Source organism: Anas acuta, chromosome 1 (assembly GCF_963932015.1).
Source record: "Anas acuta chromosome 1, bAnaAcu1.1, whole genome shotgun sequence".
Lineage (NCBI taxonomy): Eukaryota > Metazoa > Chordata > Aves > Anseriformes > Anatidae > Anas > Anas acuta.
Window position 1 is genome coordinate 132860777 of NC_088979.1, and position 19619 is coordinate 132880395.

At 38.6% G+C, this 19619-nt stretch overlaps 1 protein-coding gene across 8 annotated transcripts in view; it reads right to left on the reverse strand.

Annotated features, from left to right (window-relative positions):
• The window catches only part of PHF21B (PHD finger protein 21B), a 172801-nt gene that overhangs the window by 43256 nt on the left and 109926 nt on the right, over window positions 1–19619 (reverse strand). The window contains exon 1 of one of the 8 annotated variants that reach the window (XM_068657364.1): window positions 8424–8540. The exons of the other annotated variants lie outside the window; for them this stretch is intronic. Coding sequence (XP_068513465.1) covers window positions 8424–8531 — 108 coding nt within the window. The 5' untranslated portion in view covers window positions 8532–8540. Of the gene's footprint in view, window positions 1–8423; window positions 8541–19619 lie in introns of those variants that run through there. 8 annotated transcript variants of the gene reach the window in all.

Consider the following 19619-nt stretch of genomic DNA (forward strand, 5'->3'; position numbering starts at 1 on the left):
ACTATAGTGTTTGTTAAGAATACCGTGTATTTTCATGCTGAATGTTTTTGATGTACCTGTCCTACTGATTTACTTTCCTACTGATCTCACATTTTCAACACTGCCACTCCTCTCATCTGGTGATGTGATGTGATATATTCAGGAAAGTTTAAAATTTGCCAGAGTTAACCACCAAGGAGAGTTGTACAGCTATACAGTTGTACAGTTATAAACATGCAAGTCATTTTTTTTCTGAGTGGATTTTTTTTCTGAGTGGATTTCTGAGTGGATTTTCTTGTGGATTATCAGTACCCTGGATTATCTATGGAAAAACATACTCCATTAATACTGTATTGAGCCAGAGAGGGGAAAACAAACAAACAAACACAGCATTTCTATCTGAGGACACAAAAACATGCAAGATTTACCTTCCTGCATAAGTGAGGATACTGGCAGCAGAGTGAGGTAGAGGGAGTGTTCCCACTGCAGTTATCACTGCAGTGATAGGGTGACACAAGGGATAACAAATATGGGGAGGATACTAAAACTGTCTGAATTAATGACTTCTTTGTCCTCTCTACCGTATCATGGTCTCATACATTGGGAAGGACAACATGATGAATTCCTGCAGTCCAGATGGAAGGAGAACCTGAGCTGCCACCTGCTGCTATCACCACTTACTAGATGTATCACCACTCCCTGCTTTATACTAGCATGAGCTAATTAATTCAGCCCAATTATTTTGCTTTTTAAGGTCAATATCAAAAGGAAATTCCCAACCCATGCTAGAGGATCTAGAAGTTTATCGCACAGTATAATCTACATTTTCCCTCAATTCCAGCAGTGTTTATGAATAGAACAAGTTTTCTTTGGTAATGCAATGAGTCCAAGCCAAGTTTTCTCTGCAAACTCCAAAACTTCTTTTGGGCAGCACATATATCTCTACTGCAAGCTAAAACACAAAGTTCTTCCATCTGGAAGGTTGTGCTTAAAGTGTGGCTGTAACTCTCATTGTTTTTATACATGCTACCACAGGCCTTGGAAAAGCACATTCAGATATTCATATTCCTACAGATACGACTGGATTTGCAAGGATTTTCAGACTGGCAGACAGAATACCATGCATCAAAATCAGAAGTGCTGACACTGAGTGAAATTGGGAATTGACTATAAAGATAAGAATCCATTTGCTTGGAAGATAAGATGCGGTTATCAGTTGGTAGGATGCAAAAAAACTCCATGTCTGAGTAACAAATCTGTACTACTTCAGATATCAATCACGAGAAAACTAAACTAAACTAAACTAAACTAAACTAAACTAAAATAAAATAAAATAATAAATCTGTCTGGAATACAATGCCTCTATCCTGTGAGAAAGGAGCACATCTCAGCTGCTGGATGCATTGCTGTGCCAATTCTGGTATGTTTAAAAACACACAGCAACAGAATCAAAAGGAATGTGAATGGGAAGAAACAAGAAATGCCATAAAACTACTCTGCACTCTTCTCTTGGCTTCACTTGAAAACAAAGGCAGGATGTGGGTATCGGAGGAATGAACTATCATTAATTCTGTCACCTGCATTCTCAAAAAAAATCTTCCTATTTATTTTCCTGAAGTAGGAGTTCTGCAGCCATCTCAAGACAGAAAAAACAATTTACAGCATTCTTGGGTTATGAAATTTTCAGTGACAAAGATACAGCCTATTGCTTGCAAATGCTGTTACAGTAAGAACCTGTTATTTAATATCCAACCAATGTCAGTACAAAAATCATATGGCCAAGAGAAAATTCAAAATTTTAACCTCACATTAATAATAGCACTATAGTATGGTCAGACAGAAAGCTGTCTAAGAATCTACTTTAATTTTCACCCTTTGCATTGGTTAGTTATTGTTTCTCAGCATGGGCAATAAATAGATTAAGATGTATTAGAAAAATTCAACAACAGAAATCTCTCAACTTTTCCTGCAACACATTTCATCTTTATCTCAAGGTACTTCACCTAGGCTAATCTCCATTTTAGTGATGAAAAAACTAACATTTTGGGCAAAATAACATTGTCAGGGCTAACCTTTTGTACAGGTGGAAAAGCCAGACTTCCTTTTTCCAGTTTCTCATCCCTATGGTTGATTAATGTCATCTCATCTGTCAGTGCACAGTCACATTTGAGTCCCCTATTTTTTAGGTCAGTGACAACTATGTTGGTGAGCCTGGTGGATCAAACACATGTCACTCTCTAATTCCACACTAACAGTTTAATCCATGTGGTACTTTTTTTTTTTTTCTTTTCCCTCTCCTTCCCTTTTTCCAGTTTGTCCAAAGAGCAAGCTGGTGTACATTCTTACAAACCTTTAATTAACAAGCTAAAAAGACATTTTTCTGGCAATGCCTGACCTTTAAGCACTTTGTATGAATTTATCGATACCAGCAGAAACAATAATTTAAAAGGTTATTTTATGAGTGCTGAATAGTTTATGGCAGCACTTTTGTCAAGATAAATGAGTTTCTTATTACTACATTTACAGCTCTGAGCATTTTAATAAAAAAGGTCCATAAAAGTCAAAGATAACTTCAAACCTCTCCTCTATCTAAGTCTACCTGGGCTTTTCTGGTGACCCTCTGAAACACCTACAATGTGGAAGAAGCACAGAAATGTGTAGTGATGGGGGCAAGTTAAGAGCCAAATTTACGTTGACCTCAAGAATTCTTTTGATTTTATACATATAAGACAGATTTATTATCTTTAATACTATGACGAGTTTTCAAATAAAAACAAACTTGTCAGATATGTGTCCCACTGCCTAATTTACCAAACTTTACATCCAGCAGCACTTATTACAGGTAAGCATCTGGGAGCTTGTGACCCCTAGGCCAACTCCTACCACAAGCACCAGCTCCTGTCTTGGACTGGAAGAGGAACCTCAACCATGCCATCACCCTCTGTAAGAGTTAATGGCTAATGAACGTGTATGGCCACAACACAAACCACTTCTAAACTTCTGTCTTTAGTGACCTATACAGGGTGCACGGCTACCTGGAATACCAGAGGCACCTTTTTTGCTTGAGCAATCTGCAGGAGCCCATGGAGAGGAACCAGAGCAGGCCCATTGTCTGGTGACCTGCAGTCTCAGTTCTTGGGTAGATGTTTACCCAGTAGCATGCTCTGAAGGGTCACAACTGAATTGCAAAAACAGGTGAAGAGAAGCAAATGAAACACTCTTTATAAATGAGCAGTTTACTAAGATTATTATTATTATTATTATTAACAATATTGTTAATATTGTTATTATTGTTAATAATCATAATAATAACAACAACGAGAACATTCTTTAAAAGAAAACTAACCCCAAAGTCCCAAGACAGGAGTATACGCTTGCATTAAAAGCCAAAAAACAGTTCATCCTGTGTTATCAAAAGAAAAAGAAAAAAATTAGAAGATACTGCCAGGTACAGCCAAAACTAAATTCACTTCTTGACTTCAATTCTTCTATTAATGCCCAATAGCATTGTAGCTATTTGTTGTATCTTCTCCTCTGATGTTTCTTCTGCATTAAATCAATACTGTTCCTAGATCAAGGCACTCAAAGAGAACTGAGGGACAGAAGTGTGTAGGGACAGTGGCAAGTGGAAGACACGAAAAGTGAAACAAAGCATGATATGGTCAGAGCATAAGAATTCAAAGGATGAAGGCTAGATAGAGATGGTTAGATGATAAAAAAATGCTGAGCCGGAAAAAGGAATGAGATTTGCATTGTTGGTGATCAGACTGAGGGCCATACTTCAGTTGTCTACTCTTTGTTACAATGTTATTAGTTAACTCCTGAGTTATTAAATTCATGGCTTGGATACCTTTTGATTTTAGTCAACTTCTGCATCTCAGTCCAGAGTATGCAAGGCATATATCTCGTTTTTATTGAAACATATTTACATTTTACTCGGTTTGGTTAAATATATTTTTATTTATGTATTTATATATTTATGTCTGACTATGTCTTACTAGTTTAGCTTTTTTAAATTTTTAAATTCCTTTCCCTCCTCGTTGGGATGCACTTACAAAAGCCTGTTCCTACAATTCATTATCCATCTGAACTCATTGTTGAGCCTGGGTACAGGAGGAATTTTGGTTTAGATCACAAATGTACAACTGTCAGGGGCCACAACTCTCTTCTCATTCCAGAATTACACCAGACCAGACAAAACCACTGAAGTCAATCCCTGAAGAGAATCAGACTTGGGGAGCAGCAGAAGGTTAAATAGCCACGTAGTTTCAAAAGCCTGCCACTACAGCATGTTACCAAAACAAATACTTAACTCAGGAACATATGGGTTTGTTGTAGTTTAGCAGAAGAGTTCAATTATTTGAGTTCAACTGACACTGCATTGCTGTATTATTTGCAAACTATTTTATACTGACATCAATACTGCAGCACAAATATAGTGTTCTTACAATATATTACAAAAATACTAATCTTTTTTTTTTTTTTTTAAGTACACATACATCTCTTTAAGATCTAGTTCTTCCTGTTGCAAATAATATATGTAAGCTATTAAAAAAATGTTTTTGTCTGTTATGTGTTCAATATTGGCAACAACAGTTTTACAGAATGGATTTTTAATGTGGTAGTGACAGGGGAACAGATTACTATGGCAACAGCAAAGATGAAAATTCTTAACCTGAATGGATCATCACTGAAGTAATTGCAGGTTTTTTTACTCATTCTACGTCCATTTTACAACTTGAATGCTGCATTCAACCTTGAGCTTGCTTTATATAAATGCAAAGCACTATATGCAACCTCCAAGTTCATTCGACTTAAAACTTGCTGCACCTTAGCTCAATAATCCCACATAGTTACCATTCTCTAGATAACCTAAATATCTGAATGCTATTATTTTTCCATATAGTCATCCAGTAAATGCACTGTGCACTTGGATGTAACTTTGAGGCTCCTATAAGACATGCACATACACATTTTTAATTTCCTTCTGGACTAAATTGCTATAAAAAGCTATGGACATTTTTCCTCGTTTTCAAAGTATGGTGAAATCACTGTACATGGTATTTCTAATAATCTGGTAGAATAATGGCATATTTTAGTTTCACACTTGTATTGTATCCCAAAGAGAGAGCACTTCAGGCACATATTTTGTATAAACAGTAATTTAGCTGGGATTTCACAGAAATTTCTATTCCAGCTTTTAAAAGTGCTTATTTTCCCCACTTCCTTTCTTTCCACTCAGAATCCATTAATCACATTCTTGTGTGCACATTTATTATTGTTATGAAGTAGACAATCAGAGACGTAACAAGACCCATTGCTTTTTTAAAGTACCAGGTTTTTTTGAAACCTTTCTTTCTCTGGGCTCCAACAGTATCATTTAAACCATCCCCCATTACAGCCAAATAACAATTCAACCTATGCCAGATGCTTTTGCACTGTAACTGTGCTATTGCTCTCACTGCCTGTTGCATGGCCCAGCAGGAGGGTAGCAGCAAGCAAGCAGCAATGGGCAAGGCACCATTTTAAATCCCAAACCTGCTCTGAATGTGACGGTGTGACCCAGTTCTTCATTGCTGCTGCATTATTTGTGCTTGTCGTCAAGGAACCCCACACGTAGTATAGAAGCTCACGAGGGTATCAGAGGGGAATAAGAATAAGCAGAGATAAAACAAAGAGTTTTCTGCTTTTACCACAGCTCTCTGACTTTTCAGAGCACTACCTCTACTTCTTGCCACTTGCACATTCCCATCTGGGCATCAGAAATACAGACTCAGTTTGGCCACACTGTGGACAAGTATTTTGCCAAAGGAAAGATGCTGAATGAAGTTCAAGGGCTTCCCTGCTTCAGAAGCCCCACTGCTTACTTCCAAGATGGTAGAGAGCCATGCCAAATACCTCTTCTTAAACACACCTTCCATCACATTATTTCCTGGTTAGTATCTTGTTTTAAGGCACTGTTATTGTTATCAAAGGAAACAGTCAGGATTAGATCAGTCTAACTTCTTTAAAAAAATAAAAAGTTCAGCAATGCAAACTGTTTTAGCATGAACATACCTGTTCTGTGATTTTAAGCTTTATTCAGCAATCGTATTCAATTAATTAAGTCTCCACCTCCTGCACAAATGAGTATAGTTTCACCAAGTTGCAGCAACACTGCTCAGCAGCTGTGATCACACCTATAGTCTCTTGCTCAACTTATTCATAATAGATTTGCTGTTTAACTACTGAACTGTTCCAGGTTGATGATGTTTTTAATGACTAATGTCTTCAAATTACTTGTTCTCTGTTCACAGCCTGTGAAAACATTTCTGAGTATGGGGAAAAATGTATGTACAGCATGTCGCACAAAGCAGTCTTGCCTCTCTCAGGAGAGTTCAAGCAGGTGCAAAATCTTCAACAGCAGCCCGGCAGCTGCTAAGGCACTGCTGCTCTGTCCCAGGGCATGAAGGTTAGGGCATGGGAAGAGAAGGCGGTGCAAGAAAAAATTATGGAAAAAATGAATGTCACTCCTTACAGATTGAGGAATCCTCACATACCAGAATGGCCCATGCAGCTACTGAAAAACATAGACTACCTTCCATCCACATCGTTCCACATCATTCCACCCAAGCACCCAAAGGGCTCAGAGCTGCTTTTGCAGTTCTGGCTGTGAGTTTTTATTATGCATTCTTCAGTTGCTCTGAAAACATGAGGGGAGTGACAGCTTGAGACAATCTAATTGCTCACTGCCACACAGGCCCTTTTGTCAGACCCTGAGCTAAGGTAATTCAGCTTTCGAACCAGGATAAAGAAAGTTTTCTGCTCACTGAATTAGCTAAGGAAAGTGTCCAACAAGCACCAGAATAAAGACAAGGGGAAAAGCAACGTTTCCTAGCTGGGGGGAGGAAGGGGAAGCACAAAACACAAAGGCAAAGGCACAGAAAAATGGCTTGATGGTTCCAACCTTTCTGGAGAAACCAAGCTATTAGAGCAGCTCAGCCATAATGACTATAACATTGTTACTGAAGGTAACATCCTTGAGCACAGAACTTGGGGAAGGAACACGATTTTGCCCAAATTCCACACAAGGTGTGTATAAATATGACTGATCTTAACGTTTTACTGTTAATACAGTTAGCTGGAAGAAAGAAAGCAATAACTTTCCCAAGAAATGTTAATTTGATTGTGCAAAACATCCCATAAGCTTGCAGTATTTATTTTTAGGCAGGCCACTCAGCAATAACGAGCCACCTGCCCATCATCAAAACCCAGTGGGAAATACTGTTGTAGTACACCACAGCTGAATTACCACCGCTATTGAATTCTCAACTTTGCTATTCAACAGTTCTAGGATTGCAGCTGTTCAAAATCGTTGTAGATGGTGTTATTTAGGTGCCTTCTTCCAATTAAAAGGAAATAATGCAGAATAGAGCAGCACCTTAATTAGTTTTGAAGGGTGATAAAGTCTATAGAATTCACTTTAAAATGTAGTTGATCCTTTGATGATCTGAACAGAAAAGCTGAACTTTTCTGTTGATTTGTACAGATAGCAATAGGATTTGGCAAACATATATGTATATAAATAAATACATCTAGATACATATACACACAGTGTACAAGAATACACACACACTTCAGAATACATCATTGTGTATTACACATAATATTTTTTCCAGAGTTATAAATATACTAAAATGAACACTAGAATTTTCCCACAATGACAGAGCCAGAAAAATCTGAGAGTTAGTAAACAGAAAAACTCCTCTACTTCCTGAGGTTCAGCATTTATCTTAGTGCTAGCAAAACTAGCCTTCTAAATGCTAAAATCAGTAAATTCTCCTTTGTTTGACTGCCTAGAAATTGTACCTGTGCCTCGAGTGCAGAAATCACAAGTAGAAAACTAGAAAAAAAAATCAAACCACAGCTCTAGCCTACTGTGTAGCTGTGTGACTTTTTCTGGCTCCTGCTTAAGAGGTTTTGTCCTGCTAGTCCCAGATAAACCTGGATACTGGGCCGTTTTCCACAGTCCTAGCAGGTGTGAGTTTCAGAAAAAGCCCCAGTGCGCCTGTGTCCAACCTCACTCCAAGTGAAGAGTTAAAAACTACCTTCTCATTCCTCCTCTTAGCTGTTGTCAAGCCTTAAAGACATTAAAATCTTAATGCACTTTAAGTTTAACAACTACTATTATCAAGACACCTGAAGGTTGACTTCTTGGCAAGCCTGGAAGCAAGGTGTCAACATCCTAGTGTCTAGAACTGAATCCACAAACACATGAAGGTGTTGTGACATACATTGTCCACCTGCTAGGGCCCTTACTGTAGTTCTTCAGTAGGAACCCCTGTGTCTCGGAGCAGGTATGCAAAGAGTATGAAGAGACACCTTAGGAAGAAATCTGCAAATCGGCACCCTGGGTCAGAAGCAGCCTAGATAGACTTGTTCGATACTGGTGTTTTACTACTTACTCCAGATCTTGTTGGTACTTTGCTCTGAAAGAGACCTGCTTCAGAGCAACTTGGATTCATCTCTTGAGAGCCCACCTGGGGGGAAAACCTGTGTTTAGGCAGTTTCATTCACAACAAACTCCCAGAAAGCTGTGCTTTCCTTTCTTCTTCCTTCCTGTCTTTCCCTTCAGCCAATTTCTTGGGAGCTGAAGTACCTGCTTGACAGAAGGAAGATTTCAGTTCCCACATTGGCCAGGACTTAGTCTCTAGTAACCAATTTAACTGTCAGAACATACCTGGGAGCTAGACTCTTCCAATCTTTTCTGCTAAATTAGTCAGTGAGATAAGAAAAAACATGGTCTTGTGGCTCAGTGGTCTGAGAACCCTTGGGGGAAGAAAGGACCAATAATTCTAATCAATCCTTTGAACATCTTGCTGTTCAACCCTTTTTGACTTGACAAGAGTTCTTGCACTGCACCAACACTTTGGCATACAGGGAAATTGACAAGTAGGAATACAGGCAGTTACAGATTTCAGCTGTGTCAAGACTTGAAAACTACTGAACAAATAGTTTGGGACTCAAGACAGTTAGGTTCACTTCAGCACTGAAGTACTTTCAAGGGTCTACTCTACATCTCTTTTGCTAGAAATTAAAGACATATGGAAAAAATACATCCTGTTTTCAGTTTACATCCGTTGCCAGTTTGGCAGCACAGTAATGTATTCGTAAGGCATAACCACAAATCTCTATGAGCCCTAACTTGGTCCCAGTGAAGGTCTGTGCATGTATCCATGCAGAGATCATTGCAGAGATCAGAACTTCACTCCATGGTCATTCCCAGAACTAAAAGAGGAAATACTTTTTTGTTTGTTTGTTTGTTTTTAAACTGGAGAATGGAGTTTTAAACTCACAGGGAGATGTGAGTTTAAACTATGGAGTTTTAAACTATCAGGGAGATGTAGAGAGAACTTTACCACCTGAAGCGTTTTTAATTTTTTAGACTAACTGGCTGTTACTCAGCCAGGGTCATTTATAGTATGCTGTTGACCCCAAAAGCAAAACACTGATAAAAAATGCTACATGGGTTTTCAGTCATATTCTACTTGTAGACATGAAAGTTCTGTGTAGTCTACATCCTGATGCTATAAATTGAAAAACGTGAAAATTAGGATGAACAGGTCACAAAGATGTTTTTTTCTTTTAATGGTTAGTTTCTTCTCAAAGACAATGTAGTAATCATTAATGACATATTAAGCCAATCTTATTGTTATTAGGAAAATGGTTAGAAATGTTATCTCGCAGACAGTAATAAAACTTCCCGAGTAATTGCTGCTCCAAGTCTAGCAACATACTAGACTTCACTGGAGACATTACAAATTCACATATTTGAAAACACTTACAGAATCATACTTTGTTCTTGAGAAGACTTATGAACTGAAACTTATTAAAGGTATGTCTTGAGCAAAGACTCTACATATCAAGACATAGGTTGTTTCTGGTCCTGTGTAATAATTTCTAAATGCAGAAACAGTTTTTGGCCTCTGTCTAGGAACCTGTTTGATCTCATATTCCCCAAGACCTGAGAACAAAGTGTAAACACTGAACATCATAGGGTGGTTCAAAGCCACTTACTCTTGTTTTGAAGCCCACAGTAAGAACACAGATACAGCAGAAACCTGAATCTTCTTATCTGCTCGTTCTTATTAGGAAGGTTGGACTTTTCCAGCAATATGAACAAATGCAGTGTCCAATTTCCCATATAACAAGAAATATTAAGAAGTGATACAAGTTGATAGAACATTGATTATTGGCTGTATATTTTGAAAAGACAAGGGCAGGGGAAAATGAGTATAGTAATATTTCACTCTGAAGTTAACACTGTGAAATCTGCAAATAGTGGGATTTTATTAGAGCAACTGCAAATTAATTACCACATACATTCTTCTACTATCATACCCTGTAGCATCCCTGGCAAATTTCTCTGAGATTCTCGCTACTGTTAGGCTAAAACAGTTGCTTTTTGGAATGTTTTAACATACTCATTCCTGAAAGAGAAATGCATATTACATTAAATCAAATAAGGCTGTCTAGTGTGTTCATTTTGCACACATAAGGACAGTAAATATGCAGGTAAGACCCTTAAATCCTCCTTGCCACTTCAGCAAACTACAGGAAATACAATGTTACTTATATCTAATCAAAGTTGTCAGGTACTTCCTAATATTACCTATTCAATCAGTAAAAAATCAAACTTATCTCTAATGCAGCCAAGTCTCATTGAAGCAGTGAGGGATACAACAATCAAATTGTTTGTATTATCACAATCAATCACTATATGTGCAGACTTGATGACAGTCACTGAACTAGGGTCTTAATAAAACCATACTGAAGTTTACAATAAGGACCTCACTGAGGTTGTCCTCGTTAACTAAATGTCTTGTATAAAAACAATGGGGACATGTTTTTGCTTTCACTGTCATTTGGACAAAGACTTAGAATAATCAGAAAGATTAAGATCGAGCACAGAAAAACAGGTAAATACAAACTCTGTTACAAGCACATGATTAATCCTACTGAAAACGTGAATTACACACATGGAAAACTTAAATTCAGGGTTATGATCACCTACAGGAAAAAATCTGAAGTTACTGTTTTGAAGCCTGATTGTAAGAGCAACAAAAATAAACTTGGTTTCTCTTACCTTGCCTGGTACCTGGCCTATTTCAAAAGGGTCTACATTTCAATTTTCATGCTGATAAAAATCCAAGTCCAATGCCAGTCTTTCTACTCAGAGGGCAAAAACATGACACAAGTCTACAGCGTACCTCCTGCATAACAATTATCTGCACTGAAGCAAGATCAAGCCTAAGACTGATTTAAAATCAGTCAAAGAAGAAATAGGCTCACAATAAATGAAAGTTAGTAGCTAGTCTTTTCCCACACATACACATATATGAGTATCAAAAACACACTATATAGTTGTTAACAGCCATCCGCCAACACTCTGTCCTTGTCACTGATGGAAATGGAAATATATCTGTCCTGCCATATTCTCTATTCTCTAAATTTAGAGATGAAAAACTTTTGTTAAATTTGGATCAGATCACTCTCTGACTCACATTATCCTGCAAGGTAGCAATCCTTCACACGTCATACAAAATGGCCTCTGAATGTTTTGTGTAATTTCACTGCACATAGTCAAAGAATTCAAAAACATATTGTTAAACAACAGGAAACCCATACAAATAATTCTGATATAAAAAGCAGAACAGTGCTTATGTGTTTAAATATGCATTCAGGGAGCAAGGTCTTCAGCTAGAGTAAACTCACATAACTCCATTACTTTGAGCACACCTCTGCAGCTTCCTAAACAGTGAGGGTCTGGCCTTCCACATAGAAATACCTCCACAGACAGGTTTGTGTTTTTTCTTCTTCTCTCTCTCTTACATACACAAATGCTTTTAATTGCTTATTGTGTTGGAATTTAACTTGTTGTTTTTTGTTGTTGTTGTTTTTTTGTTTTTTTTTTTTAATAAAATGGCTGTGATGTGAAGAAAGGATAAAAACTAAACTCTAACTTCAATAAGTGCTAATAAATATTAATAAAACATAAGCACCATTTTTATTGCAATGTGAAACCAATTTATAATTCACAGATGAAATCAAATTGCTGCCTTTATTACTGCTAGGAATGACTTCTAAGATATTTCTATTTACTACTTGAGTATTTGTCAGCACTCTGTATTTACAGCATCTACTCTCACTCTCTCTCTGTGTCTCTGCTAGATATACATAAAATAATTTAAGACCAGCGTTTTCTGATACAGTTTTCCAATTAATTTAAATATAGACTCAGATACACATTATGAGATTAGTAGCAGACCTATTGCCAAATCCCAATACAGCTATAACAGCAGCAGGAAATTTTATTATGCTTGTATTTGCAATATAGACATTGAAAGAAGATAAATACAGAGTTTACAGTCTGGTACCAAACCCTGAAATTCCTGCAAATCATTCAACTACCCCACAAACTCCATGGATAATGAAAAAAAAAAAACACCTCTTGATAAATAGAACTAAGACGTTTGGCTAGATTCCAAAGCCTTTCATTTCCTAAAGTGGTGCCTTTTATTAAAGTAGCAGTACACGTAGAATAAGTGGATGTTTTTATTCATCCTGTAATTTAGAAAACCTAAGAGATGATTTTCCCACCCCCAAAGTTGATCATCTTTCATTATTACAAACTGCACTTCAAGTTTGAATCACACATCCCTCAAATTTTCTACCCATCCCCTTGCATTCTTGTTCCCCCATTTTAAATAGAACTAACTTGAAAATTCTGACATTTTCAAGAATGCTTGCCTGGTAATTTCCATGAGGCATAGACAGCCTCCAATTACAACAAAATAGCTCTAGTGTATTACCATTTATAGAGCATTATTTGGTTTTCTGAAGTGAATCAAAGCTCTCCATGGGAGCTACTCCAATTAGCATCAAAATAGTAATGCGCTAGAAACTCTTAGCATTAGAACAAGGGACTCCAAACTTTGTTTATGTGTATGATATATAAGAATGTATAAAAACATCACAGAAACTTCCATAAGAGGATTACCTATATATTCCTACACATGAAGACTTTCTGTATTAGGAACTTAAAATAGCTCCTAAGGAAAGGTGTGAAATTCAAGTAAGTGCATTTCCCTCCTTTCACCTGGTCACTTCTGGTTGATTCTCTATACACCAGCCAATTAATTACAATGAACTGTCCATAAGGACCTGAAAGATATACAAACAAGCTGAGAGCTCAGTCATTCTTCTGCAGGATCAGGAATCAAAATGAAAGCCCCTTTAGTTGCCTCCTTCTGCTCACATTCTTCAGTAGGCACTCTTCCCAGACACTTGCAGGAGGGAAATCTATTCCATAAACACTAGAGCAGCATATCCAGATCTACATCTCTGGTCACATGAACCTGCAGCGGGTCATTAAGTGACATGAACGTAGCAGAGGACAGAACCACAGGACAGTCTCCAAAATTGGGACTTTGTGTTGTTTCCTGGTACAACCCACAGTGTGCTGTTTGTCTGTCCCCACAGAAACAAAATGGGAAGGGTTGCTCCTACGTTCTTAAAATGCAGCATCAGGCAGTCAGTGCAAGTCCATTTTTGCTCATCCTCTCCTGCTGAATACTCCACTGCCTTCACTAGAAATATTTGGCTGTGTAAGGAATACCACATTGGGCATAATGAGGTTTTATTCAGCTGTTGATAGTCTTTATTCAGCCTTTGATACCAGTTGGTATTTAACCCTATTGTAGGCCAAATGAAAATGCAGATTGAGAAAAGAAGAAATCCATGTACTTTAGATGTATTGACCACATGCATATGTCTGGGATATTTAAAAGGAAGCCATTTATAATCAGGAAGCATAAGTGTTTATTCTGAATCTGACATTTAAATATTCCATCAACAGCAACCAGCATTGCAAAATTGTTTAATTAACCTGAAAGGATGTAATTTTATACTGTTTAGCAAGAAATACAAATTTTAAAGTGCTTTTATGCAGTATATATCAGAGCAGTAAGGCCGAATTCTGCTCTTAAGCTACCCCCATTTAAATATGGAGTAAATTCATATACCTCTCTTAATAAATCTGCAGCTAAAAGGGTGCAAATGCAGGCAGAATATATCACACACTCCCTGTAATCCATTTCCTTAAATTACCATGCTCTTTACAACATTCTAATTGTAGAGTTAAAAGTCAGTAAAGCCTCAGGAACTGAATGGATCACTGGATGTTGTGTGGGGCTTTGAATCATTGGGGTTCTCCCTCCCCTTGTCTTTTTTTTTTTTTAATTTAATTTGGCTGAGACACCTCTCCTTTTCTACATTTACGAATACATCCTGAACATAACAAGCCTTAAAGCTGTCAAAGTATGATCTAAGAGACTGAATACATGATATTAAACCCTTTGAGGTCCCATACTAAAGGAATCCAATGTCTTTGTGCTATTCATATTTGCAGCGTGTCTGACTGTCTGACAGCCTTAGAGGTGTGGTCCAATGGACTAAACACAGGACTGTGATGGATGAACCTGTACTCTCTCCTACGGTATGACCCCAGAAGTAACTTCATCTCTCTGTGCTTCAACTTCCCCATAAAATTTGTCTTCCCTCCTCACATTGTGTGCTCCTTAGCAGACATACTCTCCAACAGATATGCTTTCAGTATCTACCATGGAGACCAAACATAAGGGCTAACTGAGTGGTTAACAGGCTCCTAAGACTGCTTCAGTTCTCTCCTTATTCAGGGTGTCTGTGTGTCCACAGGCAAGACCCTTGGGCCCAGGTATGGCAAGCAAAATTGCCAGTGGGATTTAGGGCAGGGAATACTTCAGAGAACCTAGGTCCCTATCACAACCTCAGCAAAGCCCATGATGCAAAATTTCCTGTCCATCCTGCTGTTCTTCACAGCAGCTCAAGTAGGATCCCAGAGACGGATTTTAATCCTTAGGTTCCTCTAGCTCTGTCTAATTGTACCAGACATCAGAATTCCTCTGTCTACAGTAACTCTGCTTTATGAACCTGTGTCCGCAGGGCATGATGACATGGGCAGCACCACAACGTCACCCTTGGGCTTGCCTGTTTAAAATGCCACAGGCTTTTTGTGTAGTTCACTCATGCACTGTTAGTCATGTTAGCTCATGCTGAACACCAAGCAGCAGGTCAAGAAGTCAGTATGAAGCAGATGGTTATAGACACACAGCAAGAACTGAAAAGGGTTGGTGGCATGCTCCAAGGACACATGGGACAGATTTTGTTCCCATAGATGTTGTGTGTAACATGAATATATCTAAGGGCATTCTTGAAATGACCAGAAAGTCCAGTAGTGTGGATGCCAACACATTGATTCTGCCAAAGGCAGCCCGTGGGAGTTTCCTCTGAAGCAGCATAAATGGATCCTTTATTTCTCAGTTTTCCAATGGTGAAATGTGGAATAATAGCACTTCAGTCGTACTAACTCCATATTGGGAGGATAAATTAACTATTGGCTTGTACATAGAAATTGTGGTAACATGGATCATAGAAGAAAGCTATATATAGCCACATAACCAATATAGATAAATGTAGCTATAAATAAAACCCCTAAGTACTACTGCAATACAAATAATAAATAACAGGCAAAAAGACTTAGTCATACATGCAGGTGGATTTCCAATTATGGAAGAAGCACTTTTACAGAAAGCAGAGTAGAGCACATTAAGTGGGATGGAAAAGAGAAAGATAATAAATCATGCTACAAATAAATTATTCTGAAAAATGGCCATCACAGGCAAAGGTATGTTCTTACACTTTTGGAATGCAGTTTTTCTAGTAAATTGAATAAACAGACAGCTAAGAAGTATATATGAGCATCCTCCAATGTGTATAAAAGCCACTTTTTTGTGGAAAAAAAAATGGATACCCATGTAGGTTGCTCAGTCTAAACAAGGATACAAGTATTTCTTTGAGCAATGGAGTTAATGAAGCATTTGTGGAGAACAGTTTACTACCTTGCCAAGAATTTATAGCCCTATAAATCCTCACACTGTATTTTACTTTGAAATAACCTCCCTGTATAAAGCCCCAAGATGCAACAGCATATGTGCATGGGGAGGCTTGCCAAACTTTCCTCCAGCTGATTCAGGGAATACACGCATCAGAAGGAAAGAATGGAGAGGAGCAGAAGGCAGATTTTGTGTAGTCAATTTTGGAGTCCTAATGGACAGGGAGTCAGTGCCACGCAAAGATCTTTTCTCATAGCCTCATAGAGTAAAAGGGGACAGAGCACCACACCCAGATGATGGATAAAGGCCAGCTCTTTTATTACCAGTATCCTAACGTTCCTGCATCTGATACCCGCTTCACATTTTGGAAGCCTTCAGGAGTTGCCGTAGGTGAGCAGTGCCCAGACAGCAGATGACAGGTACATACAGAGACCTCTGTCTCCGATGACAAAGCCAGAGCCAGGTCCAGCAGTGCTCTTGCTTCAGGGTTACGGGTAAGCCTAAACCCAGCAATGCTGTGCTGCCCAGAGATAGCTAAGCTGGCTGCAAACAACCTGTCTGGAACTACAGTGGTGCAGTTGCCAGAGAGGCAAAGGGTGCGTTGAGCAGTACCCAGCATGATGGTTCCAGGACATTGACTGCCTCTGCAGAGCCACTCTGTGCACTTCTGTGAGCTTCTGCGGAGCAGCTCTGTGTATCCACACCTTTGCACTTCACAGCCCAGTGCAGATATGCCCTCCCAGTGCTTTTTTCTTTCATTACAGCTCCCAAAAAGCAGCCAAGGGGGCTGACAGCTGTATCCCTCCTCTTTGCTGGTTCTCCTGATAGCTGACTGATCCAACCATCCTTTGAAAAGCCGATAGGTTTTCTGCTTTTCCCAGAACTAGGTTCTGGGATGCCTGCTGGCCCTCAGTTTTGCTATTTGGAAGAGAATGAGGAGGTAGCAGAGGGGCATTTTCTTTACCCAGTGCATTGTTCCAGCACAGCAGATGGGACTTTGTCCTTCAGCAAAGCAACCTCGGATCCTTTTGATCTGATTTGCTGATAGGAAACAGCAAATACCACGTAAATGCGATTATAATCAAAACATAATTTGAGAGGTTATGGTAAAATTTGTTACAGTAAGAGTACTTTGTAGGTACAGGCATACTGCTGTCTTATAACTACCCAGTAGTTCTAGGACATTCCCTATAAAAGCAATAGTTATACTCTGAAGGCAAAGCAACTTCTAGCGTGTATACAGCATATGCCAGCAAAATTCAGTTTATGCCAGCAAAACTCAGCTTTTGCCAACATAACTTGTTCCAGGTCAGACAAATGAAACTCTAAGCTTTGTTTCTCAGAGCTGGAGAAAGGGCTGTACACTCATGACATGCCTGCACGTAGACTTTCATCAGTGTAGCTCCATCAGTCATATCGTCATACACTGTATTGACACTGAAAGGCTGCCAAGGAAATGCATAGACCTAGCACTAGTTTCTTGAGCTCACGGTTTCTGATGCTTACAGATTTAAATCATGGTTAATTCCACAATGTTTCCTGTTTCTAATAAAAGATGTGATAATATCTAAACAATCCTCTGGTGTCCATTATGCACATAGTTGTTTAGATACTTTTTTCGATGCAGATATGGCTTCTATTATAGCCAACGATGTTTCAAAATCACTTTAAAAATCTGCTTGGTAAACAACAGCCTAAAATGAAAGTGCTGACATACAGCTGCCCAAGTAAAAATTCTGTAACAAACTTATATTTAACCCTATCTATACTTAAAAGTTCTGTATTTAGATTATAGTGTTTGATGCCCTATTTTTTTCCACTGAATTTAATTTAGCATTTCATTCTTCCTGCTAGATACCACTTGAGATGACTGTATGCACATGCTGATCCCCTTAAATGCTTTTGAGCAGAAACTACTGTTCAGAAACTCATAACATTACATTACATGCCCTTGCCCTTTCCCTCACTTTGCAGATGCAGAGGAATAGGCTATACGACACCAGTAATCTCATTTACTACTATCAGTTTGCCACCTTAACCCAGTTTGCAGAAGGCCGTCATTATCCTCCATCTCACAAACTTCATACATTTTAGCTGGAAAAAAAATAATTCTGAGCCATAACAATACCGCCAAAAAAAAGGAAATGCTTATTAATAAATGTCAACAATGGAACAAGTTCCCTCTAAAATTGCAGTGCTAGTAGCTAAGGTGTTACTGCTATTGATCTGTAATCACCGCTCTGGGAACAATCAAGAATACTGAACATGAAGCAAGAACACTTTTTTTTTTTCATTTGACCAGAAGAAGAAACCTTGCAAAATAAATTTAATTTGGGTAGAAGAGTGATAATTAACATGCAATACAGCACTAAACTTCCCAACAGCTTAGGGCCAGAGGTCAGCTTGCATTTTTATACATTTACAATTCAATATTTCTAATTGTTCTTATCCATGCTTGCTGACTATTCTCAAAAGATTAAACTCCTATAGTCCTCTGCTTCAGAAATGTGCCATTGCTCAGCTTTTTATTCCATAATTTACTAACATAATGAGAGATACTAAATCACAAAATTACAGTTCTTGAAAACTTGTGAATGTGAAGACTTTTCTAAAAAAAAACACTGGACTTCTTCTTCCAGCAAAATAAAGGCAAACTCCACGTGCTGGACAATATTCCCACGCTATTTTAATGACAGCAAACTTCTGCTTAAAATGAAACTGTTCTTTGCAAAAAAAAAAAAAAAAAAAAAAAGTCCTAGTACTGGGGCAATACTGCAGCTGCACCTGGGCTTTATTGCTGTGAGGTACAATACGCTGCTAAACACAGCACGTCTGGGGAAGTGGATGGTGGAAGTGGGACCTGTTTGCCCTTTTTAAAACATAAATGGGAAGCACCAAGGGTAATTCAGCAGCAGGACGGCTTACCAGGTCAGAAAGTCTTTCCTTTAACAACTTACCCAAATTTCAAGTTTGCAGCCAACTGTCCTAGTCTGTACTGTTCCCCAGCACCTGCGACTGCTATTTCATAATTCAGGCTAACTAGGCTAAACAGCGTTTCAAACTTCTTCTTCCACTGCTTAGATTCTTTTATTCCTATAGCAGGTAACAGTGACAGGAAAAGACAGTCACAAAATGATAGACTGTTGAAACACTGAAACTTTTATCATTCACGTGATTATCATTTATATAGTTATTTTCCAGAATTCTAGGAAGTATCCACTGGAACAGCTTCAAGTATCCTTTCAATAAAGCACAAACACCTTCAGTGAAGGAAACTATCCAGCGTGAATACAGAGGAGAGATCCCAAGTCGAATTCCCCATGCAGCTACCTCGATGTAAGCAAGGACATCATTAAGGACAGTGATGCTTCGGCAGGGACAAGACCACTTGGTTCCCCAGGTGGCTGGGTGTGCTTTCCCTGTTGCCAGAGGATGAAAAATGGGATGGCCATTCACTCACTCCTGCGTTTCGGACAGGGGGCTAACTGAGCACCCCGAAGCCTTAAGCCTGTAACATGAGGTGCACTTACAGACGTGTTCAGTCAGTTTGCCCTAATTCCTGCTATTCTCTTCCTTCCCCATCTCTGGACTCACACCCTGAGCCTGTGCACACACCAGGTACACCACCACAGCCTCTAGTGCTGAAAGGAGGAGAGAGATTTTGCTCCG